The sequence below is a fragment of the Uloborus diversus genome, chromosome 5 (genome assembly GCF_026930045.1).
Source record: "Uloborus diversus isolate 005 chromosome 5, Udiv.v.3.1, whole genome shotgun sequence".
Taxonomy (NCBI): Eukaryota; Metazoa; Arthropoda; class Arachnida; order Araneae; family Uloboridae; genus Uloborus; species Uloborus diversus.
In genome coordinates, this window is record NC_072735.1 from 34,917,902 (window position 1) to 34,944,086 (window position 26,185).

Below are 26,185 nucleotides of genomic sequence, written 5' to 3' on the forward strand. Positions count from 1 at the left end.
TGTTCCATTTTTGGAACATTGGCGGGTAAACGGTTAATCGTTTGACAGCGTTTGGCAAATGCTGTCCATTGTTGGAAACTCGATTCATTTTTGGTTTGAGCAAATGAATCACACATAGTTTAGATTCCATAATGTTATTAAATTTTTTTAAAGGATAATTTGTTTCACACATGGCATGGGGTGTCGCAGTTATGAGAGCAAGTGCTGTGTAGGGTCAACGTACTGAAATCACGTGTTGGTGAAAGACTTAGCATTCTGTTGTTTTTCATGCACTGTGTTAGTGTCAATTATTTTAAAGTTAACTAAAGCTCCGTAAAGCGTTTAAAATATCCTCCATTTTGATTTTTAAGGAAGAAACTGAAAAAAAGGGTTCAACATTCAAATCAACATTTTAAAACTAATTATTAATATTTAAATCCTATCTTCATATAAAAAGAACCCCCATTTTTCTTGAAACTGCGGGATGCCTTTTTGAATCATTGTATACTACTCATAATACTACCGTAGGCAGGTGAAGAGCTGTAACTGCAAATTTTATTTATTATTATTATTTACTTTGCATTTTTGTCACCTCTTCTGCCGTGCTAAGCACAAGTCGTATCTGCACTTTTTATAAAAATTAAGTTACGATCACCAAGTGATTCTTTGTCACATATTTATTTAAATACCGTGCTTTATGGTCATTTGTGAATGTGAATGCATTGGTATCAAATACATGGAGACACACAACTTTAAAACAAACGGCAATTTCTTATTTTGAACTCAGATGTAGACAAGGACGGATACAAGGGAGGGGCGATGGGGGCGATCGCCCCCCCCCCCCTTCAGCCGAGAGACAGGAAATTTCTCCCTGTATATTCAATACTGAAGTTTCAAAACTGTAATTTTACATAATATTCGATGGTGCTAGAAGAAAGGGAGCTCTTTCAAGGAATTCTTCCGGAATTTAAGTCTTTAAAACGCAATCGTAGCACATCTCTTATTACTCTGAGGATAGGGACAGGAACTTTCTACAGGAATATTTTCGAAATTGAAGTTCCGAAATCTCAAGTTTAGACGATAGATGATACTAGGGATAGGTAAAAGAGGGGTTCAATGCACTCCTTTGAAACTTTTTAGAAATTGAAGTTCTAAAGAGTAAAGGGGGAAAAACAATCGTCCCCTCCTTGAACATTTTCTGGATCCGCCCTTGGATGTAGATACGACTTTTGCGCTTAGCACGGCAGTATTGTACGTTAACTTTATCGTGAAAGCTTGCTTATTTGGTTTCCGCTGAAAAAAAGTCTAATTGCAACATTTACCTGCTAGTATTAAATCCAAAACGCGTCTTTTCAAATATCTCGAAAACTCATTTCTGCAGATACTGCAGTTTACCTACCTGCCCACGGCACTATAATAGCTCCATGCATCACACATTCCCACATCCTCCTGGTCTATTTGATTAAGCAGTTCGCATAAAACCTATAATCTTGAATAGTTGCTTAAATCCGGGAATGACATCATAGCATTGCTGGACAACATCTTAAAGCAATTAATGAAACAATCCCCTAAAACCATGGATCATACGAAATTAATTATTCCTGTAAGGATTTCAGAAGGGTCTTACACGCAGACGTTATTATTGGGATCTTTTGAAGACCATCAATTCACGACGCTATATGGGATTGTCTTAGTAGCGTGAAGGAAGTACCATTATTTAAATCTCTAGAACGCCTCCAATTATGTTTTACTGTTGTTATAGTTATATTGTATAAGATTGTTGAGTTGCCGATTGATTCGCCGGTCTCAAAAAATACTCGTGGATTTAAGTTAGTCTTGATGTGGTGAGATGATTTTCTTGCATTATAAGTTGTAAGATTGATTGTATGTAACCCCAAAATTATATTTCTTATGATCTCTACAAAAATTAGCAAATTGGTGTAGGAAGATATTGAGGCACTAATGTGAAAAATACTCGTTGATTGGTGAATCGATGTGAAAAATACTTGGTGATTTCTTTTAACACTTTAAGTTGTTAGCAAATGAAGATAGAAAAAATCCAATCATTTCTGTTCTATTTATTTACATAAATACAGAGTGTGGTCTAAAAATAACAGAACTTTTTAGTGATAGAATGAACTAAATGTGGTTAGGTGTTAATATTTCTCAAAAATAGGATCCATTTAGCTCAGTACGAGGTTGACGATTTTGAACAGTCGACCTATTCATATATATATATATATATATATATATATATATATATATATATATATATATATATATATATATATATATATATATATATATATATTCTTAATTCCGTTTCAGGAATGTTTTTTAGTACCTGTGTCATGCTGCTTGATTGGCTGGAACATAATCGTAAATAACTCTTTTAGTTTCAGTTTTGGGAACAGAAATAGTCACAGGGTGATCGAGGATACAAATCTATTTTCCGTTCCCAAAACTGAAAACTGCAATGAAAGGAGCTTTTTACGATGATGTTCCAGCCATTCAAGCAACATGACACAGCTGCTAAAGAACATTCCCAAAACCAAATTTAAAAATGTCTATGGATTAATTGGTTGACCGTTTAAAACATTGTATTGATTAAAATAAATCCTATTTGATATACATTAGCTTTTAACCAGGCTTGATTTATTTTGTCACTAAGAGATTTGATTATTTTTTAGATCACACTGTATACAAATGAAAAAGTACCGAAGGTAGGTGACATACAATATACATATAAAGCCATACGTGTAAAGATTACAAAGCGTTTGAATGCAAAACTGCAATTCTGTTTTAGTGTAAGTCATCCCATCTCAACAGGAGTTATAACAAATTTGTGAATAAATATGACTATAAGAACGTTATACTGTAAAAAACACAAAATAAGTGACACTCCAAACAATTTATTTTGAATGCTTTTGTGTAATAACGTTACTGTTAATATTTATTTCGAGCAATAAAAAAAGATAGATGTTTCATCGATCGAAAATACTGCTGCCGTCCTAGATTACTATTGGTATTAATAAATTATTAGTGTTTTATGTCGCTAACGAGTCAAAATTGCAACTGATAATCATTGTATTTTTTTTATATTTAAATACAGTTCCTCATGGACCCACTTGCTCAGATTTATCTGAGCGTTTAAAACCGATAAACTAAGCAATTGATTGGTGCTGAGCTTCTCTCTTTTCAAACTCAATTACTGAATTTTTATACTTTTGACTGAATATCTTCGTTGAACAGATTGTCGTCATTCTATGCGGAATTTTAGCGAAGTTACACCTCCATGGTACATTGATGAAGAACAATTATTGCATAAGATCTGTTATTTCTTGAAACTGCTTTTTGAATTTCTTTAACATTTATGTATTTGTTAATGTCATAAATGAGTTTTAGTGACAAGTCGATTTAGCGTGGAAGTTAACAACTAAGTTAGACACTTTAGGTCAATGATTTTTCATCAACGATTCCTGAAATGATTGAAAAAATATTTCAGGCTTACCCCATTTACGACAATTATATCAAGTCTTGCGACACTGGAAGCTAATTAACTACAATCAGTTTCTCTCCGCTACCATGCAACCGAAATCCCAATTAACAACCAATTCCTTGATCTGCAGCCAGCAAGTTGCACGTCACGCACAATCCCCCTTCTCTAAGAACAGAGACGATGACTTATAGCCATAGTAACGTTTTCTAATATCACACCTGCGTTCGATGTCAAAGAGTCCCAGCGACAATATTGGCTGCCGCCCCTTCCAATTCTCCCTTCCCATTGCTCTCGATATATACCCCCTATTTTATCAGGAAATGATTTTTCCATGATTTATCGAATTCGCTTTTCAATAATTGCTTTTCTGCCAGCCGACAAATTAAGAAGACAAACTGACTCTGTTCCATCATCTATATATCTATACCTGCGAATTCAGCGGGATATATATATATGTTTGTCTGTATACGTATATAAAATATAATGACGCGTCGCAGAGGCTTGATTAACGACGAGTCCATAGGAAGTCTGTTCAAATTGGGATCGCGGCTTTATTGAGTTTCTCAATGGTTAATGCTAACCGCCCAAGATTCAATTATAAAAGAAATGAAGTCCAGGTGACACATATAGATATGGGACGCTGCTATGAATCAAAGGTGAATTGACTTTCAGCTTTTCGCAAGTTTTAGATGAACAAATCGTGGAGGAGTAGAGTTGCTGCAAGGAAGTTTTTGTCACAGATTTTAGAATAGGCGACTGTTGATGAAAGCCTGGAAATAATGATGTTTTTTGACATTTTTTTCGAGGAAACTGGAGCTCCTTGGGCTCTTTGGACTAATTTTTGTGTGGTTGCATTTGGTCATGTTAGCCTAGTCTTGTGATTTGGATTGGAAGTAATCTATTGACAAAGGCATATTAATGTGGTAGTTTTGTTGTGTAAGGTATAAGTGGATATATTAGTTTATTGCAGTTTGTGTTACGAAAAAATTGTTTTGCTTCAGTGTGGAGAATTTCGATCATTTTATAATAACTTTTTGTGAATTCAAGAACTTTCATGATTTTTAATTATTCATTTTCAAATTAACGATTACTTTTGTTAATGATTTGCTTTATGTAATTTTCCATTTTCTCCTGCTAAAAGACAGGTTAATGAGTTTTCTTTAAAGTTAGAAATTTTAGACGAAATTAAGTATGAAGATGAGATACAATGACGGAAGGATGGCTTTCAGACTTCTAGCACATCATTATGATGTCGATAATTGCTATGTGTTTTTGTGATGATCCATTATTTCATTCATGTTTTTGAACTTTTCATGTTCTGATTTCAAGTTGTGTAAAGTGAAATTGTGAATTCCTACGCCAATCCAAAGAACGCGGGGGGAGGGGCTTAACTTTGACTGACCCTTATGCTAATTTTGTCTTATTATTTGCTTGACTCACACATTCCATTAAGCTGGCTTCTGCCGTTCTCCCTACGACCGACTTGAACTGAACATAAACGTTCCATTGCTCATGGTCATTTGTTTATGTTTTCCAGTCGCAGTCATATTTATGCATAGTTACTCATTTCATCTTTCCAACTTTTTTCTTGTCTGTGCCAGTTTTCATAATATTGCAATCGTAGAGGCAGGTCTTACCCTTCACGAAATTGCTAACATCAGCTGCTGTCTAACTTAAAATATTTTCCAATAATATTACACATGTTTTGTAATAAGTCATCTGTTAGTATTTTCCTGAAAACAATTAGTATATTTTCCGAATGATACCTTTGTCAAATGAAATAATTAAGCAATTAATTGCAAAATAAAAAATGCCCAAATCGGTGTTTTTATGAAAAGTACTTGACGTACCCCTAGTTTGGGGGAAAGTTTTGCTTTCGAAGTCGACTCCTAGCAGCTGTTACTGCCATGGCTGCAGAGGCGGAGGGAAATTGACCGGCTCCGACTAAATATTAGAACCTACTACTCCTTTACCCCTAAATCAGCCCGACTCCGACTCCGCAGCACTAACAGAGTTACAGACTTTGAGGGAAAATGACCGACACCGACTCTTGGAACTTTAAACTTTCGACTCCGACTCACTAACCCCAAAATCAGCTCGATTCCGCAAGCTCTAGCAGAGTTACTGACTTAGAGAGAAAAATGACCGACTCTTGAAACTTTAAACTTTCCACTCCCGACTCTGACTCATTTACCCCATAATCAACCCGACTCCGCAAGCACTAGCAAAGTTACAGACTTATAGAGAAAATGTCCGACTCTCGGAACTTAGATCTTTGGACTACCGATGCCAACTCCTTTACCCCTAAACCAACCCGACTCCGACTCTGCAAGCACTAGCAGAGTTACGGACTTTGGGGGAAAATGACCGACTCTTGGAACTTTAAACTTTCGACTCCGACTCCTTTACCCCGAAATTAGTCTGACTACAGTTCCACAGCCCCTCTTACTGCCATTCTTTTCCCCCTTCTTGAAGCTAAGGCGCTGACTGACAAGGCTACTGGCATCAGATTTACTCAGCCGTTAATAAATGCGGTGACGAAAATTACAGACCTCTTTACGAGCGATGATTTCTTTCTGAAGAAGCAGCTGACATTATACCCCGCGAAAAGGGCCTTGTTAAATATCGTGCGGGATACATGGATTCGCGCGACGTTTTGCTTCTGCCTTTTTATCACTTCTACCGGTGTTGCACAGCTGTTGTCCGCTAGTCGTGAAGGTCGTCACTATTGTCGTTAAATGTCCTTTTGTTTTTTCTGTTTTTCTTTTCTATTTTCTCTTTCCTTGCACCGGCATCGTTTATTTTACTGCTCGCGTGGCAAATTGTTCAGGTTGGGTAACTGTTGAATATCTGCTCATTGGCGACAGAAGTTTGCCTGTAATCTGCCAAGAAGATTCTAAGATTCGAATTTCAATAGAACGCTCGTTCTTTCTCACTGATTTGGGACGAAGAAATAGTTCATGTGATAGCAGAGTTGGGAAACTTGCATAATATTTCCAGTAATGGATGTCGACGTTTTAACATACATGTGATTTTTCAGTATTTTAACTGAGTTCAGTAGTTTTTGAGAAAGGAAAAAACTTGTGTTCTGTTCAATAATGAGTAAGAAAAAGTAATAAATTAGACTCCAAATCTGAAATGATTCAATTTGCCTTTCAGAGTTAACTACGCTTTTCCTAAAGTTTGACTGTGTGCTAAAGCAGTAGCACTTTACATCTGCCAGTGAATTCCACATATCCAATATAAATTATAGACAATTCAGGAATTAAAAAAAATATGTAAACTTGTCAAGGTAAATTGACATGGCGTGGGCGTCCTCAACTGTCTGTTGAGAAGCCGTGTTAGCCCCCATAGTCATACTGTTCCAGTAGTTTTAATTGGATCATATGTCTGTATAAATTACTTCTGAATAGCTTTATGATAAAGTTTTGATACTTAATGTCGAGTATTTACTTTTAATCATCATCAAAAGTATTATAATGTACATATGCAAGGTCCTTTATTGAAATGAAGCATCAAAATACTAGACAGTTAATGTGGTGAGGAGAAAAGAGTTAAGTGATAAAAACGAAAAAAATGAGGGCGAAGTTCGAATTACACAGAAGCTTTCATGTGTCCAGATCGTACTGGATAGCAGCACCTTTCAGGGCTGCCAGAAAACCAGAAAGGTGTTTCTTTATTATTTGCGCTACGCATTCTTTATGGGTTCAGTTTAGCTTTTGTCTGATATCTTTGCATCCATAAAGAGTCCCTGTAAAGAAATTAAAGCAAGCGTAGTTTCGGTACAGCTACGCCAGCAGAAAAGAAATTTACCCTATGAAATGATATATTTTCCATAAAAATAATTATAAACATAGTAACTTAAGTACTTACCGCTCTAGTACGCCGTGGTCCGTTCAAGATGTTTTCGCCTGATTTCATTGCAAAATGTCAGCCAGAAAAATCTTGGATTGACAAGTAGACACATTATTGACACCGGTCACGTAAGCCTCAGTTTTCAATATAAATACTCCCCCTCCCACCGCTTGATAAAATTGAAGTAAGTAGGTCTCAGTTACCAGAAGTGTCAAGTTCTTTTTCTTAGCTAGTTTGATTACGAATTATTTTAAATATGTTAATAATGTGAGAATATTTTTATGAAACTTATCCAAGATGTATTTGAAATGCAGTTGATTTACCAAAATGTTAAAATTTTTTTTCTACTATTTTCAGGCCATTCTGACCATTTCAGTCATTTGAAGACAAATTCCCAAAAACGCCAATGAGTCCTCCAACAAACCAAAAATGAAGCAGAAAAGGTGAAGCTGAGTTTCCCTCGATTTCCGCATCTGTGCCCTCAAAAACCAAACAGAGGATTGGCTTCAAACATGCTAAATTTCCCGTGGTTGCATTCAAAAGGCAACGCGGTAATCTAGCCCGCACACCACACGACGTTCTTCCGACGCAAGTGTCCCCCGGCTCTCAAAGGCACTTGTGCGATCGACTCGGTCTTTCCGGGACTGCAGCAGTGCCGAAGCCTCGTCAGTTGTTTCCCTGAGTGCTTGTCAAGGATTCATCCTGGTACCCATACGCAAGAAGAGGAACTCCACGCTTTCCATAACGGAGTCCCCTTACAGTAACTACCCGGCCGCGGACTGCTGTCCCACGAGCCACATGAGCATGATGAACGCTCCTGGTCAGCAGCAGTCGCACGACCAGCACCACATGATGGGCATCATGGCCCACCATGGCGGCATGGCCACCATGCAGCCCATCCAGCAACATCACCCGCAGCAACAGCAGCAGCAACAACAGCAACACTTCTCGCCACAGAGTGGGCCCGGAAGCTTACGGTGCTGTGCGGGTTGCGGTGCCAAAATCATGGACAGGTTCCTGCTGCACGCACTAGACCGCTACTGGCACAACGGGTGCCTAAAGTGCACGTGTTGTCAGGCGACACTAGCGGACATTGGCCAATCGTGTTTCACGAAGGCGGGCATGATCCTCTGCAGGGCCGATTATGTCAAGTGAGTCAAAGATATATTTTTTTCTACCTGTTATACGTATTGCATCCGAGATCTCTGAAACATGCCCGCCAGAGCTAGTCTACCAAAAAAAAAGAGAGTTAACAGAAGGTTTGCCACTTTTGAGTATGTTTACTGCAATAAAAGTAGTAAAGTAATGTTCGCCACTTGCTGGGCGCTACTTGTTATTGCTCGCTTTAGAGGTGGTTGGCGCCGCCAAATGGCGTATTTTTATTTACATCTAGTTGATCCTTTACGTGAACGCAGTTATAGATATACTTTTTGAATCTTATGTTACTATTGCCTTATTGACATGCTCTCACTTCAACTTACTCGTCAACGAATTATGAGAAAATGTAAATAAGCCTTTTTTTCCTATTAGATAATGGATATCACCTTATTTTTACTCATTTTCAGGCGTCATAGCTGTTTTTACATGGTTAAACAGTGTCAATATCCAAAAAAGGGGGAGGGGATTATTTTGCATATACATTTTGAAACCAAAACATTAAAGTCTAGATTGAATAGCTGTTTTTTCGAGTATTGTGCTGATGATTCTCTATTTTGGAATGAATATGCATTGTACGATGTCTGGCTTAAATCATTTCAGTGATCTCGGAACGCAGTAAAATGCCACTGTATTCAGTATTTGCTTTAGCAATGAGTTCCTAAACGCCATGTTAGTATTATTAATTCGATTTAATTTAGCTTAATCTTTGTTAACAAGTTTGCCAATGCAACTGTGCCGCTGGGCTCTGTAGAGTTATTCAGAAAATTTCTTGTGGTACCATCAAAAAGGTCTTAGCAGTCTTTCGAGTCATCCAGGGAAATATCAAGAACATTTTGAATTACATTTGTTTCGCCAAATGTCGCTATAGTTGTCGCCATGTTTCGCTAACTTGCACTTTCCTCCTATTTTTAAATTAGTAGCTCTGTTAGAAACACACTAAAAACCTGCGAAGTTGACTACCTTTGTAAGTTGACCACCTGCCTAAATTGACCACTATTATTAGGAACAGAATTAGTCCTGGATCATATATTTCAACATCCATAAGCTGACCATAACTGCACCGCTGATAGTCAACATTGACAGGTTTCTCTGTATACAAGAAAATTACGCTTTAGTAAATCGAAACGATAAGAGAAGTTTTGATACAAAAGTTAACAATGTAAAAGTAAGTGAAATTTGATTTTGTTACGGAATTTATGAAATAGTTGTAATTATGAACGTGAAAGTTGAAGCAACTAGAAAGATGTATGAAAGAATTAATTACTAATTTCTCAACAAATTTCCTCCGAATATTTAGTGTTTAATATGAAAACTTATGCAGGGTGGCGACAGATCAGGGAGATCAGGGAAAAGTCAGGGAACTTTATTAATCAGGGAAAAGTCAGGGAAATATCAGGGAATTTTGAAAAAATAACAAAAAATCAGGGAAAATTGATTTTATGAAGAAAAAAAAATTTTTTTTTGCTTTACAAAATTAAGTACCTTAATTCCCTACGCATTTTCCGCCAATTATCTGTTCAAAAAAAAAAAAAAAAAAAAGTAAAATTAATGAGGTGCGATTATACACTGCCGCATATTTGTGCATCTTTTTTCCTCAACGTCAAATCTTACTTATTAACCACAGGATAAACTTCCTAAGATTGTTTCTGTGTCTGTTAGTTTGTTTATTTTACCTAGCTTGAAATTTCCTTTTACGCTTTCAATGCTATGTAAGATAAACAACCATACAGGCAAAGAGGAAGCCTTCATTAATGCCTTAGCTCCTTTGCCTTTATTTCATTGTCTCGAAGTAATTAGCGTACTGTAATCACGATTTCAAGAAGAAATCTTTGGTTTTTGAAATAATACTATAAAAGCTTAAAAGCTATTACTTCGCATTTTTAATTTAATTGCTAAAATGGAACTTTCAATAAAAAAAACCTTTGTTGCCATTATACTTTTTGTTGTCACCGCAGATTATAAAAGTTTTTCATCAGACTTAATTGATTCTTTAATTTTATAACCAAGTTGTATTCTTCTTTTATATATTTTGAAATTAACTAATTGCTTTTTTTTCTTTTCCTTGCATTTCAAAGTTGTTTGTTACAAAAGCAATCTAAGATTTTTTTTTCGTTACATACTGAAATCATTTGAAATAGTTAACTTGTGTACTTACGTAAATATCTTTATTTTTTCATTGTTAAAATGCTGTGTTCATTCATTAAACTCTATGTTCTTGATTAGAGAAAATATGGATGAATATATATGAATCCATGAATGGTTGTCAAATGGTTTCATCTGTTTTGCATAAATATGTCAATATTTATGCAAAGTTAGTTATATAAGAATAACTACATTGCTTCTCTTCTTTCAGTATTACTTGTTATTCTTGCAACAATTATTATACTGCTTGAAAACTTAGTTCAAAATAATGTATATAATATTACTTTTTAGTTCTATCATGAATACATATATGTTTTAAGAGTAATTTTAATAATTTCTTAAAATTCTTATGCTAAATGGCGTTTTTGGAAGTAAAGTTTTTTTTTTTTTTAATTTTCTATAATCTTCCCATTGTAGAAAAAAATTAATTTTGTAGGTTCCCCCCCCCCCCAAAATTGACTTGATACGCTTTTTTTAACCATTTTATTAAAAAAGTAGCATCTTTTTAAAATATATCTTTAGTTCAACAACTTTACACAACTTAAAACGTTTAAAATACTGCATTTTATACAAACATACAATGGATTTCAAGCAGAGCAAAGAAAGAAAACCATTATCATTGGTGACGTAAATCAGGGAAATTTAATGAACTTAATCAGGGAAATCAGGGAAAAGTCAGGGAACTTTTTTTCACAGTTCCTGTCGCCACCCTGTTATGTCAAATGATGAAAAGTTTGCGAACAAAAGTGATCATTTTGTTCGCAGTTAACTTGTGTCAGCCTGACAACAACCATTCCAGATGCAGATAAGTGTACTATATGTTGCAAATCAAGCTCACGAAGTTCGTTAATTCTGTCATACCCAAGCGATACAATGCTCGGTGTATTTGCCATTCTGATTTTACTGCCAATCCGGCAGTCTGTCTGTTTGCTCTAATACTACTCCGAATTAGTGAAACGAAGTTAATGTTTACAAATTACCTTAATTTGCCATCCTTTGCTTTAGCTGAGCGTTTCATCGCCATCCACACTACCGGGTTCCGAGGAATATTTAATGACCACATAATCCAACTATTGACAGAAAGCCTGCAACTCAATTTTGATGCCAGTTGGTATAAAATTCTGTGTGAAGTGCCGTTGCGCCGTATTTGAAAAGAATAGCTTTGCAGCATTGTTTGACTTCCTCATTACCCAGAACCTTAACTAGCATTGGCTAATAAGCTTGCACCCTGGATACCTACGCACAATCCATCACACTTTTACTTAAGTACTCGCTTTAAGTGTTCTGCTACCATTCCCAGGCGACTAAATTAGAGACATAAATCATTAAGACGCCTCTTTGAAGACGGTCCTTTTCAATATCTGTAGGAGATAAAAACCCTGTAAGAGAGAGAGAATAATTATTTGTTTTCCGATTGAAGTTGTAATGAATAATAATGACTCCCTCGCTTTTAATCGTCATTAATAATGATCTAGGGCTGGAACGGACTCCGTTCTTAAGTCTAATGAGTTCGGTGTCGCTGTGAGATGCCCCAGCAGGGCGGGATCTTTCGAGGTGAGAGGGTGTGCAGCTGGGGAGTTGGCATTTTGAGTTCGATTGTAAATTTAACGAACATAAGATTCTCAACAGCTTTTGCCTGAATAAATACGAAGAAAGACTCTACCGACAGACCTCTATTCTTATGCAGATCTTGTACAGACTAAAACTCTTGTATACAGATCCATGTAGCTTGTTATTATTATTTTTTTATATCTCTTCAATATACTTTCCTCTTTAATTATGTAAACCCTTCTGCCAATTTATTAGTTTCTTACACGTTTATGGGCCCATTCCCACTTATACACGTGTATCGTTTGTATCTTTCTAATTATTTTGAAATTCATTCCTCTGTACTACAATTATAAATTGTATTTGTCTTTCCTAGTTTTTCATCGACTTTTCAGCTATTTATTTCTTTGTACACTCATACAGTTATCTCCCCCAATTTTGTCTGCGTACACCTGTCCTGTCATCTTTTATTATTTCTCTTTCAATTCCTTTATATATTTTTACGTTTTAAAATTTTTTATATATATTGGTATTCATTTGGCTATTTGTTAGTTCCTACCTGTCGTTTTGTTGTCTAAGTTAAGTGTTGTGTGATACGGCGAAAAATGAAAGCCTTTTATATTCTTAGTTTAGCTCCAAAGACTTAAAATTTTTTTTAAAGGTTGAGATGCCTCACTATTTTTCACGTTTTACTGTGTGTTATTTGATTTTTTTTTCTTTGATTGCCAAATTACCCTAACAACCAAGTCCCGTTTTAGCGAAGTTAGTAAAAACCTCGTTATAGCGAAAACTTTAGTTATGCCCTACTCAAATTACATTAAAACAATGTAAACATTTGCAGCATCGGGAAATAATTTTACCCGTCTCTCGTACTATTCTACTGTATAACGAAATTTTCATTGACATCGTTATAAACGGAATAACTATTACTGTATATCATACCTAACGGTGTTCTTGAAGGTGACGTTTTGACCTGTCCCCACCCCCTTAAAAATTGAATTCGGACCTGTGCTCCAGACGAAGAAAAAAGGGAAAGCGGAACACCCTTTGCACTTTCTCTCCATCCTCCCGTCGTCTCTTTCTGCCATTGGATCTCTGCCCAATTATTTCCCCAGAAAAACTTTTTCTAGTGCACCCCTTTTTTTTCCATTATTATTATTGTAGCCCTTATTATTATTTTCACTTTTGCCCGAGTTTCTTGATTCTGCGATTTATTCTGCCTGCTTTTTGAAAGCCATCCCGTTGCTTGTTTGTGTACTTAAAGGTTACTAGTAGTAAATTCGTTACCTGTACCTGCGCGAAGACTTATAACGAATGAAAATACCTTCCTTCTACTCCTGGTTCGCCTATTAGCCGTATTAAAGTACACCCGTAATGGTGTGTCTGCTTTCTTTCCGTGACTGATTTCGGCATTTTATTTGGAAATTTTAAGAGAATATTTCCCCGCAAAATTGGCATTTAATGTGCGATGAAAAACTCCTCGCTGAAAGACTGGCTAAAAATGGCTTTCTGTCCAATATAATATTTATTAAAACTAGGAAAACTCGAATCGATGCTTCTCTCCGCAGAAATATTCAATGTTATAACAAGGATTAAATCCCACGCTCATTTCATTTTTTAGCTTTTAATGTAACAGGAAAAATCTTTAAAAGGTTCCAGGAATTTATTTGGGCATGCGGTCGTTTGTTATTTTTTATTCGTTTAGTACTCTTTTTGCAATGTTGTTATGAATGCATTAGAATAGTAAAAGCTTTCTTTTAATGTTAATTCCCGTTTGTTCGAATTACTCACCTGCTGAACTTACTGGTTATAAAAAAAAAGTTAAATAGCTTAACTTAGCTCCTAAAAATCTTATGTGTATGATTGTATAAGGAAAAAAAATAGCGTAAGTGGAACTATATTTTCTGGTCACAATGCAGTTGGACCCTCTTAATACGACCCCCATTAGTACAAATCAGTGGCTGGGATGATAGTTTTCATCGTGAAGTTTGATTAGCTTTTCAATTACTTAAAAAATATCGTGTATAATGCATGCATTTAAGTTCAAGTTTCGGCTAAAAAAAGAAAAATCTACATTTTTCATTATTATTTTCGTGGTTCAATACTTTATTTTAACACAAATTATACAGCATCGGTATCAAGATATGTATAGTAAATCTTTTTGGTTATGCAGATTGTATTACAACAGTAAAGAATGTGTCTGTATGCAAACTTCCTTACTGTACAGACCACATTTCTTATTTGGTATCTTGTGAAAAAGATCCCGAACCTTTTTCTTCCCCCAGTGTGTGTCCTGCTTTGCTTATTGAAAAATATTTTTTTAGAAGTTACATCACAAGAAATTTTCTGAAAGATTAAAAATTTCGCTATGACAGAAAGCCCAATTTCGGTTTCTTTCTTTCTCTATCTTCTTTTTAAAATTTGTTTTTATTTGCCGTTTTAATTTTATATACTATTAAATGAAATATAAACTTTTTTTTTTTTGGCAACTAAATATCATTTTTTTCTTTGTTTTTTTCTTTTTTGTTTATTTTGAGAACAGTGAAAAAGAGATCTTTATTGCATTATAATTGTTTGAATCTACTCACACCCAAACACTGTTTAGGTTTTAATTATATGCAGAGATTACTCAGTGAGAATGGCCAAGCATATTTTATTGTAAACTAGTGGTACCCGCACGGCTTTGCACGTAGTTGAAAATTAAAAGGTCATTTGGTTCGCCTGTATATTTACAAATAATGGACGACGAATTTCTTGCCAATTTGCTATGTTCATTTGCTCGCCAATATTACGATTCAACGTTATGATAATTTCGTAATTTACTCTTACACGTTGTTATAATTTGCTTGGTAAAATTTTCTTAAAATTGAAATAGAAAAAGAACAACATCGAATTTTCAAAAAATCGCTTCGAGGTGCACATTTCCATGCTACAAACTAACTTTGTGCCAAATTTCATGAAAATTGGCCAAACGGTCTAGGCGCTTTGCGCGTCACTGAGATCCAGATATCCAGACAGAGAGACTTTCAGCTTTATTATTATAGTAAAGAAAACACAAGCACATTGGAAACACATAAGACCAAAGATATTGCTTGAACTAATTTAGCACGTTCTGAAGATATATAATATTTTAACTGTGTGGCCTACTCTACCTAAGACAACTTAACACCAATAATTATTTCTTAAAAAATACTTCTAAACTTTAAAATTAGTCTTGATATTTTCGCTCACGTTATAAATTGCTGATCTGTTATCCTGCATAGCCCCATATCCGTTATTCTTTACTCCATAGAAGTGAGTAGCCTTTTCGGAAGTAAAAGATGTCCTATTTTTCTGTGAATGACTTTCACCAATCGAATACTAAATTTCCGAGGGCCGTGACTTTTCTTAAATTCGACGATAATAGAGCAATAAATGTGGGTTTTAGCTGATGTTTTTTTTCTATGTAAATGTGAAAATGCTTAAATATTACGTTCATTTTTTACACGTTCGGTTTTTTCCCTCGCCTTTGTATTAGCTGTGAATTAAGTGACAATTCTTGACGCCTCAGATAATCTTATACATTTCCTTTATGTCGCCGATAAACTCTTTGAATACTTCAACAACATTTTTTCATTCCCCACAAAATGTTCGTGATTCGGCGTAGTCGTATAAATTTTCAGAAAACGAGCGATGAAAGCATAATAAATTTTGATTTTGCTTCCCATTGCGGCGTGTATACATCAAAACAATCTATACATCAGGGCCGGAATTGCAGTTGTCGGATAAAGTAATTACCAAAACATAAGTCAAAAGAAGCCATTACAGATCACGTTGGAGAAGTACCGCTCGCTTTTCCTATAAAGAATAAAAAACATCATGCAAACTCAGCATCATACAGGGGTAGCAACGAATAAAGGTTATTACGGCAGAAGGAAGAGCCCCTGCAAGACTAGACAAGAGATATATTTATTGCCGGGCAAAAGCGTAATTTGCCTTCCGCCGGCCATTGAAATGGCCCGACTGAGGAATCCAGTGTTGTAACCGTTATTGAGGTCATTATGAGTACAGGGGCTGCGGCAATAAAAGCGTTTCTCTGTCTAAAACAGGGAACTAGAAGCATTTCGGTATGCTGTCTGTTGAGGTAATGCTGGTTTGGGTAAAGCCATTTGTTATATGGTTTCCTCTTGGGTGACGAATTAAACTTGGAAATTTGTGTGTGAGTTTTTGCTTCTAATCGCAAGTGAGCTGGAGTTATATTTAGTGTTTATTTTTCTGCGAAAAAAAGTGCTAGTCCCCTCCCTGGTTGCAGTAAAAAAAAAAGTTTGGTCTTAAAAAACTGACTTCTCGAAGGTGCTATTCTTGGTACTTGGCATTAAAAATGGAGATACAGTATAGTAGTTTATGTTAGCGAAGTATGTTACATTATAAATGTTGAAATCATGTACTAGATTCTAATCCATTCGTCTTTTTATTTTTTTGCACAAGCCCGTGCCTGCTGTTTTCCAGTAAATTTCATATTGGCATCCTAGATTCAGAAATTTAGGTTTGGCAGAAAAAGTTATTCTAAAGTATCCTACTGTAGAATTATTTATTTTATGTGGCACTGAAACCAGAACTACTTGGGCGCGTGGGTGGTAGTAGTTGTAAAATTTTATGACTATTTTGAAATTTTGTACAAGAAAACATAATTCTCAGGGAGACTTTTTAATGATAGGATTGAATAAACTAATGAGATAGAGCATTATAAGTGCGTATTGAAGTTGCTGATTTATAATTTAATGAAACGAAAGAAAATATAAATAAGCTGTGCTTGGACCTTTCATTTCGCATAATTGAACTCGAGTGTTTAAAGATGACGAGTATCTCAACAAAGCAAACCTTTCTGTCCCATGAATTTTGTGCTTATGAGGTGTGACTGGGAGGCCCCGAAAGGACTTCATCAGGTCCAGCTAATGGCAGCTCAGCTCTTTCAATTTTGTGAGAAGTTATACATATTAGACCATGGCCCCACTAGAGGCCTTGACAATTTCTGACATTTCTGTGTTAAACCGATACAACTATGATCTGCTCTTGAAGTTCTCGAAAAATTCGAAACTCATATACGTTGCCCATTTTGAGCGCAATAGGCGCTGAAAGGAATCCTGTGCATCCACCAATCAATGACAATTTACAAAGTTGGTTTATTTTTGATTGGACGTCACCCATTTTGACCGCGAGAGGCGTTCAACCCATCATGTGCTTCCACCAATCAATGGCACCGTAATGGAATACAGGGATTCCTTGTAGCGCCCTCTTTGTTGCCATGAGTTTCAGCCGTTGTGACAGACTATAAGCGAAATTTAGTTGGGCCATGGTTAAGCAGAATTCAGACTGTTTAAGCATTAAAATGAGTTCTGAAGACTAGCCAGCGTTGTGTTTTTTTTTTTTTTTTGTTAAAGAAAGCCTTGCTCTTATGCAAGTTTTTTTTTTTTTTTGCATGGTATATGTTTGTTATTTTGTTCTTGTCCAAGAAAATGTTTTAGCTATTGTTCATTCGCAATCTGGAACTAACTTAGGTTAAGATCTATATTTAACTAGTCAAACAAACCGAAAGCTACATGCAAAAAACGGGCAGCCCGATTATCACATCCAGAGACTGCAGTTTCGTTTTTCTTATGGACGAAACTGCAGTTTTTGGATGTGATTACCGTGCTGTTGATATATTGCTTGCACTTATGCCTTAGCCCTGGCTTATGAGCAGTAACTTACTGTTTTAAACGGAATGCTGTTAAAAGAGCTAAATATGAAATAACTTTTTCAAAAAGTTAGAAAATAGGTCTTCGGGACAGTCTCTTCTCTCTCTCTCTCTTTGGAATTCTGCGATATCACTTAGATTTCTTTATTTAGTTACTATTGGTAAATTATTAAATTTATGTGAGTCATACCTAACCGGAGAGATTCGGGGCATTGTCGGAATAAAGACAGTTGCTCATATATGCTCCAAAAGCAGGCAGTTTTCTTTCTAGATACATGTCGAAGTTTGAACCTGTGTCGTGAAAGGGCCGAACAATTATACAGTAATGCGTAAATGGAAATCAAAATCAAGGGTTCTAAACATTCAACTCGTTTCGTATTCTATCCCGATGTGCTTTGCAGAAATCCTTCCATTTTCAAGCCTCGCGTAACGAGAGAGCTGGGCGCATCCTTCATCCCCCCCCCCACCCCTCTTATTTTATTCATGTATTTACCATGGGCCCCGAAAGTTTGCAAGCAGTGATTTAGCCTTATTAATCCATTAACAAAATTGTTTCGAGCTGTTATTGTGATTAGAGCGGCCGGGTTCAGCCATTACGAGTATTGCTGTGCAAGAGAGAGAAACGCAGTTTGTGCCGCTCGGCTTTTGCTAATGTATAATGTAGGCAGTAATTGTTGGTTGGAGCTGTAATGTCACGGCGCCCCATTGCTTCCCTTGAAATGGCCCCGGTAAAAGAGGGAATCGGGGGAGAAGGCTCGCGCGGGGCTATTTCGCGGTTTGCTATTGCAAAATGGATATTAAGGCTGCCGGCGTTTATGTTACCATCCTGAAGATTCTCCTTGTCTTCTTCTAATTCATATTTCTTTGCTTTCATTTATTTATATTTATATTTATTTTGGCTTTATATCAAGACACGTTCTGCTGTTATTTATTTATTTTTATTTTTTGGTTATAAATGGCAAAAATAAATATTGATGAAGTTTCAATCGGAGTTATCGGGGCTTGTTTTTTCGTGTAATGGGGGCTTTTTAATAGCTTTTTAAGCACATTTTATTTCCTAAAATACCCTTTTCTTTTGTTACTACATTTCTTTTCTTTTTTGAATTGGACTTTTTATTTAATAAAGTAACGTGAAAAGATCAATCACGGATTTACTTATTAAGAGGCATTTATTACCTTTAATTAGTGCTTATAAAGTAAGCTTTAGTTTCAGGGTTGGCCGGATTGGACCCAATGGTTTTTTTTTTTTTTTTTGAAAAAACCCATTATTTATCCCACTTTTGGTTTTTTTTAAACATTTTCTGAGAAGTTTAAAAAAAAAAATAATTAATTGAAATACTTTCTCAATCTAAACTTCTTTTTTATTTGTTCTTCACTACAGACAACGGGCATAAAAAATGAATTTTGAACTTTAATAGTATTTCTTAACTTTAACGGCATTAAAAAAATACTTCAAAGATTTTAAAAATATATATTTAACTTTTTTCTTTAACTGCTCAATAAATAACCCAAATTATCTTTACTAAGTCCTGTCACGTCTGATTTTCTCAATATTTGTAGATTGTACAGAGGAAACTACTCTAGCTAAAAGGCTTTCATGTGAATTATTTTCTGCAAACAAACCCGTCACAAATGTCGAATAAACAAGGCATATTTTTTAGAAATTAACAGGTTTTACAAACGGTCGGACAGAAAATAGAATAGGATGTACAGTATTTTCATTATTTTACGAAATAGTTTAATATTACTTACTCTGTACACAGAAATAGAAAAACAGGCAACATAAAATTCAAAGAAATGTCTTGATTAAGCTGGAATGTAGTAAAAAGGGATTTAAACTACTTGAGGTTCTACTGTAGTTTTGCGTAACAAAATGAAATACAATAGTAAAATGCAAAAAAAAAAAAAAAAAAATTGAATTTTGACACTTTGAATTCAAATTATACTTTTCTTAATCACGAGTGTGTTTGTGCGTGGGGGTATGTGTGTTTGTGTGTGGGGTATGTGTGTTTGTGTGTAGGGGGTATGTGTATGCGTGTTTGTGTGTAGGGGGTATGTGTATGTGTGTTTGTGTGTAGGGAGTATGTGTATGTGTGTGTAGGCATGTGTGTGTCTGTGTGTTTGTGTAGGCATATGTTTGTGTCTGTGTGCAGGCATGAATGTGTGGGTAGTTGTGTGTATGTGTTTGTGTGTGTAGGTGTATGCGTTTGTGTGTGTGTGTGTGTGTGTGTGTGTGTGTGTGTTTGCGCGCGCGCGCGTGTGTGTAGGACATGGATGCAACCTGGAGACGGCTTTCACTATAGGAGCAGCATCGTGAGGAGCCGATCGTCGGTGATGGTGCGGAGGGTGGCGGTGGGAAAATAAAATGATAGGACGCCAAAAACAGTCAAGTGAAAGCAATAAGCAATCGTGATTGCTCAAAAAAAAAAAAAAAAAAAAATGTGGAATTAAAAACGAACTATAGATTTTATTACTCGAGAAGTAACTTTGCCTTAACTGTTGGTAATCATGGAAACTAAAAAATCTGAAACTTCACCATTCTTGGGTTTTGTCGTCTTTTATATTTTTCTTCAGAAAACGCTGAATTTTAACTAGTTTTCCAGCTTTTTTGCCCCAAGACAATTTTTGTGCTTTTTCCATATACTTACGCTACAATATGCTACAAGTACCCCGCATTTTCCCTAAAAAAGACAAAAAAAAACACATTTCTTTTAAAAAAAACCCAGCTTTAGTTTTTTTTTTCGGGTTCTATTTAACCCCCCCCCCCCAAAAAAAAACCTGGGTCCATGGGCTTTTTAAAAAAAACCCGGGTTTTTGCCAACCCTGTTTAGTTTAGAAAGACAAAAAGAGTCATCCGATTTTGTGGTATCAATACATTTACCGTTATTGTGAGATAAATTAGAACTTTTAATGTATAATACTAAAAAAAAAAGACTTACTTTAGTTCTAGTTGTACTAAGAGTTGTAAAAGGGGCTGTACATAAATGTCACCTTTGTATTTAACAAATCTAACCCTCTCTCTTTGTGTCTTGTGTCATACTCCAACTTACTCCCCCCCCCAAACACATGTCACGTTTTGCTTTATTACCAAAACCATGTTGTTGTGAAAAACGTAATGTTACATATGTTGTTACTTCCTTCCTCTTCCTTGTCACAATCTCATCAGCCCCACCCCCTCAAAGTGTGCCATCATTTGTGGACGACCCCTTAGAGAAAAATATACTTGTGCCAATGTTAAACTATCTATCAGCTTGTTATTTGCATACTTGTTTGTAAGTTCATCGTTTAATTTCCTTATTGAAATGCATGCACCTGCGCAGCTTTAAAAAATTTTTTTGTAATTTTTCATAACTTTCAATGAGAGAAGAGTAAACGACTGATTTATTATTGAGAGAGATAAAACAGTGATTTCAAATGTATCAAAATCATTGCAGGTCTTCTTACAGGTGGAACATATAAGTATATTTAACTCAAATCTCTTTTTATCACCTTTTATTAAATACATAATTTAAATAATAATAAAACACCCCTTTAATAATCCACAACAAATGCCACTATATGAAAAAAAAACATAGAGCATTGTTTAATTATGAAATTTAAAGAATGAACTTATACGTTTCATACCATTTTTAAACTAAAGTCATATTAAACTCAACACATTAAATTTTGTTATTTAAAATCGAAAAAATGCGCTTCGGTTCTGCAGAAAAGCAAATTTCTTTCTACACTACTGACGTTTTCAAACAAAATAGTATTTTTCAAATAATCGGCTATTTTGAGAAATAAGTGAAGTAAACAAATTGTTGCACCTAATTAAACACTTTAATAAAAAATCTCATTGTATTGTTCTACAGTGTGTACTTAAAAATTTTTGGCACTAATTCTGAACGGAAAACTTTTCGATTTATTCATGCCATGCATTTTATTCGACGATTGATTCGTTCAAGCAATGATTCATTCCCTTCAAAAGGCATTCCGTTATCCTCGCTCCCAGACTTTTTAAATCGCTCAATATTCAACGTATGAATAATACGCAATTCTGTTTATCCCTTTTTCTAACCGCGCCTTCACTTTTTATTAGGCTGTCAAAAACAAACCTATCGCATTTATTATTTGTCAACATGTCAATTGGTCAGAAAAAGAATATGCCTGTGGGTTACATCACTTTTAATGTTTGAGTGGTTTGTTCGGTAAATGGGGAGGAGAGGTGGGGATTTAATTTTGGTGGATTACATATGTAATTCACTATTGAACTTAAATTGCATATTTTGACTTTTTAATGATTTTTTTTTTTCAATTTTTATAACTACTAAAGCAGAATACTAATATCTTCTAAATCAGAAATGAAAATGACATATTTTCTTATATTGACAGCAGCTTACCTTTTAATTTCGGGTTCGCATTACAGTACTTTAAAAAATACGGCGCTTAACTAAGGCTAAATTAGGCCGTTCGTAAATAGATAGTAGACATACTTGAAATACACTTCTTATTTCTGCATCGTCCATCGGTAACTCCAACGTTTGGAATCCGAATGCGACGGGTGCTGTTAGACCTGCAGCTGGCTGATTTCAATACTCCCTACACAATAGAACCAATAAAACCATGGTGTGAAGTAATTGCTCTTACAGTAAAAGACCTCAATATATTCCCCCCAAAAAACTACCTCCAATACAGTTTACCAACAAATTTTTCATGACATTAAAAACAAATATTCGGAATATAAAGACATTTTTACTGGCGGATCAAAAGCAAACGATCACGTCGGCTTTTCTACAATAGTTGATGGTCACGTTAGGGCAGAAAATTTAAACCCATTTTGCTCGGTATTTACTTCAGAAATAAAAGCCATATTTACATCTCTTAAACCAATAGTCCCATCCAATTACAAATTAGTATGTTGTAGCCATCACGAAACTTTCTTCTATATTTTTCTTTGTTTTTCTGATCCCTCCCCATGCTTGAGGAGAAAGCAATATTCCCAACAAAAACAAAATTACACATGCAAAAACTTGACGACCATCCGAATGTCTGAATTATTACAAAAGCAAAGCAAAGAACGAAAATTGAAAGTTATTTTTAAAGCCTTACTTGAATTAATTCCAAATATTTTATTTGTTAACAAACGCTCAAACGCAAGATGGCAACAGTTAAAAATTTTAAATCATAGCGGTTTTCTGGTTATTTTCCAACAGTTAAAATCACGCGAAATACGCAGACGACAGTCTATTACAATTTATCTTTCTTATTGTTGCATTTATAAAGCTATTTTTATTCACACAAAAAAGCCCCCCCCCCCATGGAGCAATTGGCGCAAAAATTGAACCAACGCCTGTTTACATATGGATTGACATTTATTCCAAATTTCATCCAGAAGGTAGCATTACTTCGTGAAATACGGAACTCACAATAAAAAAAAAAAGAACGTTCGATTGCGCCACCCCCTTTTCAGCTATTGACACCAAAATAGAGTCAGCACTTATACCCTCTAGGAGCTACTTGTCGATAAATTTTTCTTTGATTCCGTTCATTATTTCTTGAGATACAGCAGTCACAATTGACGACAAAAAACGTTCTATAGCTCAACCCCTGTTTGAGTTATTGACACCAAAATTAAATCAGCACCTGTTCCTGTTAATGGCAACATATGGACAAAATTTTGTTTGATTCGCCCAGTTACTTCCTGAAGATTAGCAAGCACGCTTAACTCAAAAAACGTCCCAATGCTCCTCCCCCCTTGGAGGAATTCGCGCCAAAAACCAATGGGCACAAGTTCACATAGGGGCACATATGTGTACCAAATTTCGTTCGATTTCATGCGGTAGTTTTTGCTATAGAGCAGCTACAAAAAACTGGTCACACACAGACGTGACACACACACGGACACACACACATACATACACACACGGACACAGACAGACAGACATTTTCCAAAAATAGTCGAAATGGACTCAGCACACATCAAAACGGTCGAATCCTTCGAAATTCGAAAATTTGCACGAATCCAATACTTTCTTCTATATATTAGTAGATAGAGAAGAAAGTAAAAACGGGTGATATACACTGACTCAAAGAGAAAGAGTTCAGTGGAAGCCATCACTCACTGCAATAATAATAGCCACCCTATAGTCATCCAGTCATATCATTTACACAAATATCTTATACAAAATCATTTTCATGTTCTCTTTTGTTGGATACTTGGTCACGCGGGCATTGCAGGCAATGAAGCATCCGATTCAGCTGCCAGAGCCGCAAGTATTCTGGTCGATGATAGTGTTCCTTACGTTGATATTAAAAACGCCATTTCTGAATCTCTTAACACGCATTGGCAACAGACCTGGAATTCAGAAACCCAAAATAAATTACATTCGATCCAGCCCGCGACTAAAAGTTTTAGATCATTACATCTTACCAGGAGAGAACAAGTTTTACTAGCTCGACTTCGCATTGGTCATACTAGGTTCGCACATATACCTCTTATGCCGTCAACCAGCTCCAACGTGCATTACATGTAATGTGAATCAGACAATTACTTATTCAAGTAACTGCCCAAATTCGCTTTAAATATTTTAATGATTTTAATCCATCGTTGAAGGTTTTGCTTGGGGACCCACACCATTTATACTCCTTCCTCCAGGAGATTAGTTTCTCCCTTTTAATTTAGTGTTTGTATCGTCAATATGCGATTTTGTCCTTTTCGTATTTTTCAAAGTTTTTTTGTCAAGATGTAGTTTTATCTATTTTTTTTCTTAATGTTGACGTGCTTGTAACGACTTTATATTTTAAACCATTTGAATTTTTATACCTTTTACTTTTAAATACGTTTACTTTTAGCATTTCCTAACTTTACGAACTTGAATGTAAAATAAAGAAACGTTTGGCGCAGTATAACCCTCAAGGGCTCTTGCGCCATTAAAATTTAATCAACCAACCAACCAAACAACCGTGAAATACATCGCCAGCTCAGTCACTTCCTATGCCGGGCTGATGAGTGCTAATAAGAACGAAACTGCAGGCCTCGGCTGGAATGACTGAGCTGGCGGTTCATGTATTCTGCCTTAGCCCTGGCGGTAACTTACTGAACTTACTGAGATAGTAGACACTTACTTGGTTTTGTCAAAAGGACCCTTGTCCAAAAAAAAGAAAAAGAAAGAAGGAAAGTGCTCATATTTAATACTGTTTTTACATACATTTTATGTTTTAAAAAAAGTTCTGCAGATAATGTCTTTTAATGTAAAAAATCAAATAATGGTCAATAATTAGAGATTAAGCACAATTGAATGTTACTTCTTTGAAGAGAAGAACAAAGTAACCTAATTGGCGAAATTTGACTGTATTGTATATTGTGGCCGTGAATGATACTTTTTGGCGACTAAAATTAAATTCCAAAATTTTGGATGCCCCTGTGTAAAGTAATATAACATTATTTCTGTTCAGAAGTTCGATGACTCGCGTGTTTAACGCTTGAAAATTTGTTCCTAAAATGTTTATATAATCCTCTACTTTTCTTCGCCATGTGAATTAAAGGACCCATTAAATAAAATTATCGTAAAATTTCGTGATTGTGTCGAATTCGGTATTATTGCAGATATTTTTATTTTTTGTCTCAGTCAGCTTCCTTGCCATTTGATTCTCAGTTGTGATTCTCAATGAATGTTGCAGATTTTTTTTCTCATGCATAGTTTTCTTAATACACTGCATAAAATAGAAGTAGCCGTTCCAACAACCCTTTTTATCGAACTTGGGAATGTCTGCAAATTGAGGAGATATAATAATATTTAGGATGGTACTTGATAGTTCCTAATTATGAGCAATTTCGCTACACATTTGAGAGAGGTAACAAATCTTAGATTTTTAGAGGAAAAAAATTACAATTTTTAGTGCTGATATTTTCATTTAATTAGTTTCTAAATTATTTAAGTCCTTCGTTTTTCTGACTCTTTATGATCAAATCGTGCTTGAAGAAACAATTAACTTTTTTGCTCTCAGGCAGTTAAAGGCATTTCTCCGTAGTTAAGGGCAATAACTAAATCTGTACCTCTCAAATCGCTTTCCTAATTGCTGCGAGACAAATGTTGAAAGTTACTTCTACGGTTGTTTCATTTTGTTCCTGTCGGAGATGTAAATAAGTAAACAAATATGAAATGCATAAAGAATTAATTATTCACTCGAAAGATCCGGTCTTTTTTAAATGGGTTCCTTTTGAACAATAAATTGACGTCTTTGAGTATTTTTATGAAGTGTGTTTAATGGGTACTCTTTTAGATTAGAATGTCTGTTATTTATTT

At 35.4% G+C, this 26,185-nt stretch overlaps 1 protein-coding gene across 1 annotated transcript in view; it reads left to right on the forward strand.

Moving 5' to 3' along the window:
* Window positions 1–7,900: 7,900 nt before the first annotated feature.
* Window positions 7,901–26,185, forward strand: part of LOC129222777 (LIM domain transcription factor LMO4-like) — a 136,143-nt gene continuing 117,858 nt past the window's right edge. Inside the window, exon 1 of the mRNA XM_054857312.1 lies at window positions 7,901–8,484. Coding sequence (XP_054713287.1) covers window positions 8,132–8,484 — 353 coding nt within the window. The 5' untranslated portion in view covers window positions 7,901–8,131. The remainder of the gene's footprint in view (window positions 8,485–26,185) is intronic.